Source organism: Sturnus vulgaris, chromosome 30 (assembly GCF_052056855.1).
Source record: "Sturnus vulgaris isolate bStuVul1 chromosome 30, bStuVul1.hap1, whole genome shotgun sequence".
Lineage (NCBI taxonomy): Eukaryota > Metazoa > Chordata > Aves > Passeriformes > Sturnidae > Sturnus > Sturnus vulgaris.
In genome coordinates, this window is record NC_142272.1 from 1,059,407 (window position 1) to 1,071,877 (window position 12,471).

Here is a 12,471-nt window from a genome sequence, read left to right on the forward strand (position 1 = left end):
AAAAATGCTGATTTATGAGGGGAAAAATGCTGATTTTGGAGGGGAAATGTTCATTTTTGAGGGGAAAATGTTCATATTTGAGGAGAAAATTACTCATTGTTGAGGGGAAAATTTTTGTGGGAAAAATGCTCTTTCGTGAGGGAAAACAACTCATTTTTGAGGGAAAAAATCTCATTTTTTTGAGAAAATATGCATTTTTGAGGGAAAACACTCATTTTTGAGGGGAAAATACTCATTTTTGAGGAGAAAATGCTCATTTTAGAGGGGAAAATCCCACCAGAATTCCTCAGGGGAGAGGTGAGGGAAGCGCTGCCGGAGCCGGGATAGGCCCGAGCCCAGGGGTATCGCTCTTTTATAGTCAATTTTTTACAAAAAAAACACAGAAAAAAAAACCGAGAAAAAAAAAAAAGCCGATTAAACGCCGTCAGTTGAATGTTTTGAGGTTTTTTTTTTTTTTTCTTTGCCGATACCCCTGGTTCCTTTTTTTTTTTCTCCCCCATCCCTCAGTTTTTTGGGAATTCTCATTCCCGCCTTACCCAACATTCCCGGGCGTTCTCCGCAGGCCGCGCTGCTTCCTCGTCCAGATCCGAGTTTTCCAGCCCAAAAAAAAAAAAAAAAAATAAAACTCCACACGTGCAAATGTTACCAAAGTCAAATAAAAGAGAATAAACCATGTGATATTGGATTTTATTCCTGTTTTTATTTTACTTTTTCTCTGCTTATTTGGATTGTTGGGTGGGACTCGCTTGGGCCCGGACAGGTTTGGTGTTGGAAATGGGATTTTGGAGGGAAAAATTCTCATTTATGAGGGAAAAATGGTAATTTTTGTGGGAAAAATGCTGATTTATGAGGGGAAAAATGCTCATTTTGGAGGGGAGATGTTCATTTTTGAGGGGAAAATGTTCATATTTGAGGAGAAAATTACTCATTTTTGAGGGGAAAATTTTTGTGGGAAAAATGCTCTTTCATGAGGGAAAACAACTCATTTTTGAGGGAAAAAATTCTCATTTTTGAGGAGAAAATTATAATTTCTGAGGGGAAAATTACTCTTTTGAGGGGAAATACTAATTTTTGAGTGGAACTAATAATTTTTGAGGGGAAAAACCCACTTTGAAGGGAAAAATTAATCAATTTGAGAGAAAAAGCTAATTTTTAAGGGAAAAAAACACTTTTAAGGAAAACCCCTCCTTTTAGGGAAACCCTCCTCATTTTAATGGAAAAAAATCCTGATTTTAAGGTGAAAACTCCCTCACTTTGAGATGAAAAAACTTTTTGATGGGAAGAATAAATTTTGAAGAGGAAAACCCTCCAATATAAACGAAGAAAACCCTCTCATTTGAGGGAAAATAAATTTTGAGAAGAAAACACTCATTTTGCGGTAAAAAACTCCTGTACTTTGCAGGAGGAAAAATCTCATTCTGAGGGGAAGACCCCCACTTTTAAGGGAAAAAAACATTATTTTAGGCTTTTATAGCAGTATTATATTTTTACCTTAAAGGAAAGTCCCCGGAGGGGCTTCGGGATGTAACAACAATCCCGTTAAAGCCTTGGATAAGCGGAAACACCCAGAAAAAAAAATAAAAATCATGCTTTTATTCCCAGTAAATTGGAGGTGGGGAGGGATCAAACCCCGCGGCGGCGCAAAATGGCGGTCGGCGACTGGACTACAACTCCCATGGTGCTCCAAGAGCAGGGAACTACATTTCCCGTCGTGCCTAGCGCGGTGGTGGGCGTGGCACGAGCGCTTCCCTATAAATAGGCCCCACCGGGCGGTGCGTGCCCCTCTCGGCTGCCGCCATCTTGGTGCCTTCACCGGTCGCTGCTTCCATCCGCCGCCATCCGCCTCGATCCGCCGCCCCCCGCCCGCCGGGACTGAGCGGGGTCCCCCCGAACCGCCATGAGGGCCAAGGTGAGCAGCGAGGGGCGGCGCTGGGGCGGCCGATGGCGCCTCCGTCATGGTCGGGCCTGGATGGAGGGGGGGGCCGCGGCCTGGGCAACCCCTGGGGCGGGGGTTCCGGTGAGGGGAACCGGGGAACGGGAGCGGTCCCTGGGTTTGAGAGTGGGGGGGTCCCGGTGTAGGGGCTGGAGGTCCCTGGGGGTGTCTTTGCTGGGAGGACTGGGAGAAAGAGAAGCCAGTGTGGGACTGGGGGGAACTGGAGGCACCGGGGGAGCTAAACCAGTGTGGGACTGGGGGCAGTTAGAGAGACAAACTGGTCTGGGACTGGGAGCACTGGGATAGGTAAACCAGTGTGGGACTGGAGGCAATTAAAGATGTAAACCACTGTGGGACTAAGCCACGGGAAAAAAGATAGATAAACCAGTGTGGGACTGGGGGCAGTTAAAGATACAAACCAGTGTGGGACTGGGGGCAGGTAGAGCAACAAACCGGTGTGGGACTGGGAGCACTGGGATGGATAAACCGGTGTGGGACTGGGAGCACTGGGATGGATAAACCGGTGTGGGGACTGGGAGCACTGGGATGGATAAACCGGTGTGGGACTGGGAGCACTGGGATGGATAAACCGGTGTGGAACTGGGAGCACTGGGATGGATAAACCAGTGTGGGACTGGGAGAGCCAAGTCCATATGGGACTGGGGGTTGGGATTTGGGGTTACCGAGAGGGACAAACCCAGCACGGGGCTGGTGGAGACTGGGAGAGCCATACCAGTATGATACTGGAAGCACTAGGAGAGGCAAACCAGTATGGAATGGGGATACTGGGAGACATGAGCGCCGTGGGTCTGGACTGGTAGGGACTTCAGGCCATGGGAGAGACAAACCAGTTTGGGACTGGGGTGTCTGAGAGAGATAAACCAGTGTGGCACTGAGAGTACCAAAGCAGAGACTGGGGGGACAGAGAAGGATAAACCAGTGTGGAACTGGGGGGACTGGGAAGGATAAACCAGTGTGGAACTGGGGGAACTGGAGGCATCCAGAGAGCTGAACCTGTGTGGGATTGTTGCAGTAGGGGAGACAAACCAGTGTGGAATTGGGAGAACTGGGTCACTACAGGGCTGGGGTTACTGGGAGAGCCAGACCAGGGGGACTGGGGTCACTGGGAGAGAGAAACCAGTGTGGGACTGGGAGAGCTAAGTCAGTACAGGACTGGGGTTACTGGGAGAGAGAAACCAGTGTGGGACTGGGAGAACTGAGGGAAATAAACCAGTACAGGACTGAGGGGACTGGGTGAGCCAAACAAAGTGTTGTAGTGGGAGCACTGGTGGGGACTGGGAGGGAGCACTGGTAGGTACTGGGAGTACCAGGAGGCAGCAGTGTAGGGTTACTGGTGGGCACTGGGAGCATTGGGAGGGGGCAGTGGGGTCACTGGTGAGCACTGGGAGGGGGCAGTGGGGTCACTGGTGGGCACTGGGAGGGGGCACTGGGATCACTGGTGAGCACTGGGAGGGGGCACTGGGATCACTGGTGAGCACTGGGAGGGGGCACTGGATCACTGGTGAGCACTGGGAGGGGGCACTGGGATCACTGGTGAGCACTGGGAGGGGGCAGTGGGGTCACTGGTGGGCACTGGGGTTACTGGGAGCACTGGGATCCGGTGCCAGCACTAACGCCCGTCCCTCTCTCCCGCAGTGGCGCAAGAAGCGAATGCGCAGGTACGTGAAGGGCCCCGGGGGCTCGGGCCGGCCCCGCCGCACCGGGAGGGGGGCAGGGGGAGCCCGGGGGGTTCCCGGTGCCCTCCCGGCTCGGGGAGTTCCCGGTTCCCCGGTCCCGGGCAGGCCCCGGGGGTGACGCCGCCGCTGCTCTGTCCCCAGGCTGAAGCGCAAGAGGAGAAAGATGAGGCAGAGGTCCAAGTAACCGCCCCCAGCCGGCGGGGACACGGCCCGGTGACGCCCCGGTGCCGTCCCGGTGCTGTCCCGGTGCCGCGGGGGGGTCCCGCCGTGCCGGACTCGTTCTTTACTTTGCGGCGGCCGCTGTGCCGTGAATAAAAGTTGGTTCTTGCTTACACACGGTGTGGGGGCTCTGCCGGTATCCGCGCGGGGGCTTCCCCGGTAACGGGACTGGGGGATGGAACCGGGGATCCCTCCGGTAACGGGGCAGGGGACGGGTGGTCTTGCAGGAACACGAGACGGTCAGAACGGGGGGGTTCTCTGCAATGGGGCTGGGGACCGGAACCGGGAATCCTCCGGTAACGGGGCAGGTGGGTGGGACTGGGGTTGGGAAATCCTCCGGTAAGTAACGGGGCAGGTGAGCGGGACCAGGGCCGTGGTTCCTCCGGTAACGGGAAGCGTGAGTGGGCCCAGGATGAGGAATCCCTCGGTAATGGGGCAGGTGACGGGCTGGGGGATCCTCCGGTAACGGGTGGGCAGGAGGCGATTTTCCCGGTAACGGGACACGCTCGGGACTGAGGCTCGGAATCCGCCGGTAACGGTGCCATGCTCCAGGCAATGAAGTCAATCCGAACCGACCGGGATGTTCCGGGATCGCCCACGCGGGACCCGGCGCGCCGGCGGCTCCCGCCGATGACGTCACAGTGACGCAGTTCCGGCGCGCCGCGCGCTCCCGGCTCCGCGCGGGTCCTTCCGGGCCGCCCCGGAAGCGGCACCGAGCGGGGTCCCGCCCGCCGCCGGCACCGGCCGCGCGTTGGTGACACCGGAGGCCCCGCGGGGAGGCCGCGAGCCGGTGAGTGCGGGGCCGCGCCGGGGCCGGGGGAGGCCGCGCTCCGCCAGGCCCCGCCGCTGCCGGTGCGGCTCCGTCCCGGGGCGCCTGGCGGGGCTGTCACGGAGCGCGGGTCCCGCAGCGCGGGGCTCGGAGCCGCCCGGGGCACGGGGAGCGGCCGAGGAGGACGCGCCGCGGTTCCCCCCGCGGTTCGGGGACTGCGGCGGCGCTGGAGGCACCGGGGCTGGCGGGGGGACACTCGGGGACTCCCCGGCCGTGCTGCCCCCGCAGCGGCTCCGCGGCAGCGCCGGGACCCCCCGGCGGGTGTTCCCCCGTGCCGGGCTCGCTCCCGTCCCTCTCTCCGTGCTCGGTGCGCGGGGGTGGGTGTTCCCCTCTCCGTCCGCCCTCGGTACCGGGGACGCTCCGGGTCCCTCCCTCTCCCCATGCCCGTTGTCCCGGGGTTGGTGTTTTCTCCTCCCCCACTGCTACCGGAGTCTCTCCCGGTCCCTCCCTCATTGCCCGGTGCTCCGGGGTGGGTGTTTCTGTCCCTTCCGTGGTCCCGGGCCCCTCCTGGTCCCTCCTCCGGTGCTCGGGGCTGGGTGAATCCCCCTCTCCTCCCGTCCCGGGGTCCTTCCCGGTTTCTCCTTCACGCCATCCCTCCCTCTCTCCCTTGCTGGTGTTTCCTCTCCTCCTCCTCCGCTACTGGCATCACTCCCGGTCCCTCCCTCGGTTCCCGGTGCCCCGGGGTGGGTGCAGAACCCTTCCCCGTCACTACCGGGGTCACTCCTGTCCCTCCCTCCCTCACTGCTCCGGTGACCTCTCCTGGCCGGGACCCTTCCCGGTCCCTCCCTCGGTGCCCCGGGGTGGGAGTTTCCCCCACTCTCGCTCTTTCTCCCGGTCTCTCCCTCCCTCAGCCCATCCCTTCCCTCCTCCGGTCCCGGGGTCCTTCCCGGTCACTCCCTCGGTGCCCCGGGGTGGGAGTTTCCCTCCCTCCCTCCCTCCTTCTGTCCCTCCATCCCTCGCTGCTCCGGTGACCCCTCCGGTCCCGGGGTCTCTCCCGGTCCCTCCCTCGGTGCCCCGGGGGTGAGATTTTCCCCTCCCTCACCCCGTCCCTCCCTCCCTCCTCTCCCGCAGCCGCCGCCGCCCCTCCCTCGAAGATGCCGGACCGCGACGGCCGCGACGGCTACGCCAACGGGGGCAGCGGGGACGAGGCGGGCGCGGGCGCCGACGACATCTGCCGCGATTTCCTGCGCAACGTCTGCAAGAGGGGGAAACGCTGCCGCTTCCGGCACCCCGACATCTCCGAGGTCACCAACCTGGGCGTGCGCAAGAACGAGTTCATCTTCTGCCACGACTTCCAGAACAAGGAGTGCGTGCGCCTCAACTGCCGCTTCATCCACGGCACCAAGGAGGACGAGGACTGCTACAAGAAGACGGGCGAGCTGCCGCCGCGCCTCCGCCAGAAAGTGGCGGCCGGGCTGGGGCTGTCGCCCGCTGACCTCCCCAACAGCAAGGAGGAGGTGCCGATCTGCCGGGACTTCCTCAAGGGCGACTGCCAGCGCGGAGCCAAGTGCAAGTTCCAGCACCTGCAGCGGGACTACGAGTACGAGGCGCGGGGCCGCGAGCAGGGGCTGGGCCCCGGCGGGCGCCGCTACGAGCCCCTACGACGGCCTCTACGACCCCGACGAGCCCGTGCTGAAGCGGCGGCGGGCCGAGGGGCTCTACGAGAGCTACGAGTACGGCTTCGCCAGCCCGCGGGCCGTGGAGTACCGGCTGCTGGAGGAGGAGAACGTGCTGCTGCGGAAACGCGTGGAGGACCTCAAGAAGCAGGTGAACAACCTGCTGGCCACCAACGAGGTGCTGCTGGAGCAGAACGCGCAGTTCCGCAACCAGGCCAAGGTGATGACGCTCAGCTCCACGGCCACGGCCACCGAGCAGACTCTGGCGCCCACGGTGGGGACGGTCACCAACTACAACCACAGCATCGCTCAGACGCACACCACGCTCAGCAGCCAGGCCCTGCAGCCCCGCCCCGTCACCCAGCAGGATTTGGTGGCCCCGGCCGGCGCCCAGGCCGCCCCTCCGGCCAACGCCGCGCCCCCCATGAACCCCGAGATCGCGCCGCTGTCGGCGGCCCTGGCTCAGACCATCGCCCAGGGCATGGCCCCTCCGCCCGTGTCCATGGCGCCCGTGGCCGTGTCGGTGGCGCCGGTGGCCGTGTCCATGGCGCAGCCGCTCGGGTGGCATCACCATGAGCCACGCCACCACGCCCATGGTCACCTACCCCATCGCCTCGCAGAGCATGAGGATAACGGCCATGCCGCACTGACCCCCCCCGCACCGGGGGAGCCACCGCGACCCTCCCCCGCCGAACTGAGCCCGGGGGGGGCGGCGGGACTCGGACGGACACACGGACGCTGTGGGTGCTGAGTGTGTGATCCCCTCCCGGTGCCGGGGGACGGGTCGTGGGTGCTTCCCCTCCCCGGAGCCCCGTGGATGGACTGAGCAGCGGGGCTGAGTCCCGGGGGGCCAGGGGTGGCTCCCCGTGCCCTGTAATGTTTTCGGCTATTAAACAAAAAAAACCAAACCCCAAACCGACACGGGCCCGGCTGTCCCGGTAGTGGCGGGGAGGGGCGGGGAGCGGGGGGGACACCGGGACCGGGACACGCGAGGCCGTGGGGGACACGTGACAGAGGCCACGCCCCTCGCCATGACCACGCCCACCTGGTGTATAAGGCGTGCCCCAAACACACGTGACCGAACTGGGGCGTGGCCAAGAATTGGCGGACCGCCAATGAGTGACGCGTAGGGGCGTGGCCTCAGCCTAGCGGCCAATGGGCGCGGCCAGCACCTGGCGGGCATCCAATGGGCGGTGCCGAGGGGGGCGTGGCCTGGGCTGCTCCGCTCAGCCAATGGGCGCCGCGTGCGTGCGCGGGGCGTGTCCGGGGCGGTGCCGGTGGCGGGGCGGGAGCGGCGGCGGAGCGGGAGCGATGGAGCGGCGGAGCGGGCTCGGGCTGGCGGCTCTGAGCGCTTTGGGCCGGCGGCTGCTCTGGGCGCTGCCCGCGTACGCCGCGGGGGCTGCTGGGGCTGGGCGCGGGCGCTGTCGTGCTCGCTCTCGCGCTCTACGCGGGCTGGCGGCGGCGGCGGCGCGCCCGGGAGCTCGGGATGCGCGCGGCCGAGCGCCTGCAGCGAGACGAGGAGGCGGCCGTGCGCGCCGCCGCCGCAGGGCTGGGCGCGGCCCACGGGGAGTTGCCGGCCTGGGTAAGCGGGTGCTCGGGGGCCCCGCAGCGCCGTTATCGCCCGCGGGAAGGGCTCGGGGGAAGCCCGGGCGGGATTCCCGGCACCGGGCGCCGCATCCCCCTCGGTGGGGTTTGGGAAGCGCAGCCCCGTCCCGGTGGGACCTCGGGCTGGGCGCTGCGTCCTCCCCGGGCCCCCTGAGGCTCCCCCGGCTCTGCTGCGCTGCGGGCACCGCTTGAGTTCCCCGCAGCCCCGGGCGGGCCCCGTTCCCGGCTCCGCTCTGGTCCCCGCTTGGCGCCCCTGGGGATCCCCCCCAGCCCCACGCACCCCCCGGGCTTCGCTGCCGCACCTGCCCGGACTCCCGGGGAGCCCCGACAGCCGCCGCGCATCCCGGGTGTTGTCCCCGTCACCCGCGGGGTCCCCGGTGGGACCCCCGGGCTGTCCCCGCATCCCGCACCGATCCCGCCGCGGGGTCCCGGCTCTGCTGCTCTGCGGGACCCCCGCGACCCCCAGTGCGGCTCCGTTCTCTGCTGCACCGCAAACTCCGCTTGAGACTCCCGGGCACCCCCGGAGCCCCCCCCGGGAATCCTCCCGGTCCCGCTGCCGCCTCCTCTTGGTTTTTCCCGGTGGGGCGGGACCCCCGGCAGCCGCACCGAGCCCCCGGGGCCGGGATCGCCGCCCCACCGGGCCCCCCCCGTGGCCGCCCCCGGGCGGGGTCCCCGCGCTCCGCTGCCCGCAGCGAGGGAACAGCCCCGGTACCGCCCGGGCCTTCCGGCGGTGCCGTGACTCACCGGGCCCGGGGGGGCCGTTTCCTGCCCGGGCCCAGGGGGGTCCTGACGCCCCTCCCCGCCTTGTCCGAGGGGTCAGGACCCCCTTTCCCCTCCACGGGACCCCCGTTTTGGGACCCCCGGGAAGGGGCAGATGTTGGGGGGGTGACGGGGCTGAGCGGGGTCGCAGCGGGACTTTGGGGGGGAAACTGAGGCACGGGGATGGGAGGGGTCGTGGTCCCGGAGATCCCGGGTGGTCCCCCCGGGCTCAGGGTCCCCCGTGTCCCCCCAGGTCAGCTTCCCGGATGTGGAGCGGGCGGAATGGCTGAACAAGGTGAGGCGTCCGTGTGTCCGGCCCGCCCCGCGCCCTGCGCCGCCTCCCGCCGCTCCCGCATCCCTCCGGCATCCCCGGAACCTCCGGCGCCCTCCTGCATCCCTCCTGCATCCATCCCTCCTGCATCCATCCCTCCTGCATCCTTCCCTCCCTCCCTCCTGCATCCTTCCCTCCTGCATCCTTCCCTCCTGCATCCTTCCCTCCTGCATCCTTCCCTCCTGCATCCATCCCTCCTGCATCCTTCCCTCCCTCCCTCCTGCATCCTTCCCTCCTGCATCCTTCCCTCCCTCCCTCCTGCATCCTTCCATCCCTCCTGGCCTCTTTCCATCCCTCCCTCCTGAATCCCTCCCTCCTGCATCCTTCCATCCATCCCTCCTGAATCCCTCCCTCCTGCATCCTTCCCTCCTGCATCCTTCCCTCCTGAATCCTTCTGTCCCTCCCTCCTGCATCCTTCCGTCCCTCCCTCCTCCATCCCTCCCCTCTGCATCCATCTCCCTCCTGGCCTCTTTCCATCCCTCCCTCCTCCCTCCCTTCTCCCTCCCTCCCTCCTGCATCCTTCCCTCCCTCCTGGCCTCTTTCCATCCCTCCCTCCTGCATCCTTCCCTCCTGAATCCTTCTATCCCTCCCTCCTGCATCCTTCCGTCCCTCCCTCCTCCATCCCTCCCCTCTGCATCCATCTCCCTCCTGGCCTCTTTCCATCCCTCCCTCCTCCCTCCCTTCTCCCTCCCTCCCTCCTGCATCCTTCCCTCCCTCCTGTGTCCCTCTCTCCTGGTCTCCCTCCCTCCCTCCCTCCCTCTCTGCATCCTTCTGTCCATCTCTGCCTCTGTCCCATCCCTCCATCCCTCCCCCCATTCCCAGTGTCCATCTCCCCACTCTGCCCCCCCCGTATCCATCTGTCCCTCAGTCCCTCTGTCCGCCGTGTCCCTCTATCCCTCTGTCCGTCTGTCCCGCTATCCATCTGTCCTTCTGTCCCTCTGTCCCCGTGTCCCCCTGTCGCCGTGTCCATGTGTCCGTCCTCGTGTCCCCGTGTCCCCCATGTCCCCGTGTCCCCATGTCCCCATGTCCATGTCCCCATGTCCCCATGTCCCCGTGTCCCCATGTCCCCGTGTCCCCATGTCCCCATGTCCATGTCCCCATGTCCATGTCCCCATGTCCCCGTGTCCCCATGTCCCCATGTCCCCATGTCCATGTCCCCATGTCCCCGTGTCCCCATGTCCATGTCCCCGTGTCCCCATGTCCCCGTGTCCCCATGTCCATGTCCCCATGTCCCCATGTCCCCATGTCCCCGTGTCCCCATGTCCATGTCCCCGTGTCCCCATGTCCCCGTGTCCCCATGTCCATGTCCCCATGTCCCCATGTCCCCATGTCCCCGTGTCCCCATGTCCATGTCCCCGTGTCCCCATGTCCCCGTGTCCCCATGTCCATGTCCCCATGTCCCCATGTCCATGTCCCCATGTCCCCATGTCCCCGTGTCCCCATGTCCATGTCCCCATGTCCATGTCCCCATGTCCCCGTGTCCCCATGTCCCCATGTCCCCATGTCCCCATGTCCATGTCCCCATGTCCCCATGTCCCCATGTCCATGTCCCCGTGTCCCATGTCCCCATGTCCCCATGTCCCCATGTCCATGTCCCCATGTCCCCATGTCCCCATGTCCCCGTGTCCCCATGTCCCCATGTCCCCATGTCCCCGTGTCCCCATGTCCCCATGTCCCCATGTCCCCATGTCCATGTCCCCATGTCCCCATGTCCATGTCCCCCATGTCCCCATGTCCCCATGTCCATGTCCCCGTGTCCCCATGTCCCCGTGTCCCCATGTCCCCATGTCCCCGTGTCCCCGCTGTCGGGCAGGTCCTGGCGCAGGCCTGGCCGTTTTTCGGGCAGTTCATGGCGAAGCTGCTGCAGGACAGCGTGGCCCCGTCCATCCGCGCCTCCAGCGCGCACCTGCAGACCTTCACCTTCACCAAGGTGGACATGGGCGAGAAGGTGAATTTGGGGGGGGGTCCCTGCTCCCTTTGACCCCCAGCACCCCCAAAATCCCTCTAAACCCCTCACAGGACCCCCAAATCCCTTCTAAACCACCCCCAAAATCCCCTCTAAACCACTCCCAGGACCCCCAAAATCTCCTCTAAACCACCCCCAAAATCCCCTCTAAACCCCTCACAGGACCCCCAAAATCCCCCCAGGATCCCTCAAATCCCCTTTGAACTACTCCAAGGACCCCCAAAATCCCCTCAGGACCCCTAAAATCCCCTCTAACCCCCCCCCCCCCCCCCAGGACCCCCCAAATCCCCTATAAACCACTCCCAGGACCCTCAAAATCCCCTCTAAACCTCTCTCAGGACCCCCTAAATCCCCCCAAGACCCCCTTAATCCCCTCTAACCCCCCCCTAGCTCCCCCCTAACTCCCCTCACGACCCCCAAAACCCCCTCTAAACCACCCCAATCCCCCCTGTACCTCCCCAACCCCCCCCCAAGACCCCTAAATCTCCACAAACTCCGCCCAGGACCTCCCTAAATCTCCCCAGAACCCCAAAATCCCCTCTAAACCCCACCCCAGAGCCCCCTAAATCCTCCTAACTCCCCCCAGGACCCTCTAAATCCCCCCTAAACCCCTCCCAGGACCCCCTAAACCTTCACTGGTGGCAGCAGCCGAGGGGTTCCGGGGGGTCCAGGGGGTCCCAACGTGATGATTTTGGGGGTTTTGGGGTCCTGGGAGGGGGTCCCCACCTTCACCCCCCACTGCCTGAAACCCCTCAGAGCCGCCCCCCACCATGCCCTGAGCCCCTTCCCCAAATTCCCCCAAACGTTGAGACCACCCCCCAAAAATCCCAAAACCCCCCAAAATTCATGATCCCCCCACAGCCCCTGCGTGTCCTGGGGGTCCGAGCCCACCCTGGGACCCACAAGAAGCAAATCCTGCTGGACCTCAACATCAGGTGAGCGGCTGGGACCACCGGGAGGGGTCTCAGCCCCACCCCCCCCACCCCCAGGAGCCCCCCAAGGGCCGGGAAGGGTTTGGGGGGGGCCCTGGTGACCCCCCCAAGCCCCCCCCTCGTGTCCCCTCAGTTACGTGGGTGACGTCCAGATCGACGTGGAGGTGAAAAAATTCTTCTGCAAGGCCGGGGTGAAGGGGATGCAGGTGAGGAGGGGGGATTTGGGGGGGGGCTTGGGGGGAGATAGAGGATCCTGGGGGGGGATTTTGGGGGTTCCTGGGGGGGGTTTAGGGGGTTCTGGGGGGGTTAGGAGGGATTTAGGGGGTCCTCAGAGGGCTTTGGGGGGTTTAGGGAGGATTTTGGGGGTTCCTGGGGGGGTTTAGGGAGTCCTGGGGGGCTTAGGAGGGATTTAGGGGGTTCTGGGGAGAATTAGGGGGGCTTTGGGGAGGCTTAGAGGGGTTTGGGGGGGCTTTAGAGGGTCCTGGGGGGGTTTAGAGGGGATTTAGGGGGTCCTCGGGTGATTTCGGGGGGTTTTAGGGAGGCTCGGGGGGGTTTAGGGGTCCTGAGGGGGGTTAGGAGGGATA

General features: G+C 63.9%; 2 protein-coding genes and 1 long non-coding RNA gene across 3 annotated transcripts in view; all 3 read left to right on the forward strand.

The window, feature by feature from the left end:
* The first annotated feature begins 1,748 nt into the window (after window positions 1–1,748).
* Window positions 1,749–3,962, forward strand: LOC106864475 (uncharacterized). Its single transcript, XR_001404443.2, has 3 exons — window positions 1,749–1,909; window positions 3,590–3,612; window positions 3,772–3,962. It is a non-coding gene; the product is annotated as an uncharacterized LOC106864475 (long non-coding RNA).
* A 319-nt stretch (window positions 3,963–4,281) lies between these two features.
* ZC3H10 (zinc finger CCCH-type containing 10) lies at window positions 4,282–7,227 on the forward strand. Its single transcript, XM_088180803.1, is given in 4 exon segments — window positions 4,282–4,639; window positions 5,750–6,273; window positions 6,275–6,853; window positions 6,855–7,227. Coding segments are annotated over 3 exon segments (1,170 nt in total). The 5' UTR covers window positions 4,282–4,639; window positions 5,750–5,772; the 3' UTR covers window positions 6,945–7,227.
* Window positions 7,228–7,601: 374 nt separating this feature from the next.
* ESYT1 (extended synaptotagmin 1) overlaps window positions 7,602–12,471 on the forward strand; it is a gene marked incomplete in the record, with an annotated part of 17,787 nt that continues 12,917 nt past the window's right edge. The window contains 6 exon segments of the mRNA XM_088180624.1: window positions 7,602–7,695; window positions 7,697–7,876; window positions 8,912–8,953; window positions 10,803–10,937; window positions 11,817–11,890; window positions 12,021–12,093. Of these exon segments, the coding sequence (XP_088036750.1) occupies window positions 7,606–7,695; window positions 7,697–7,876; window positions 8,912–8,953; window positions 10,803–10,937; window positions 11,817–11,890; window positions 12,021–12,093 (594 nt within the window).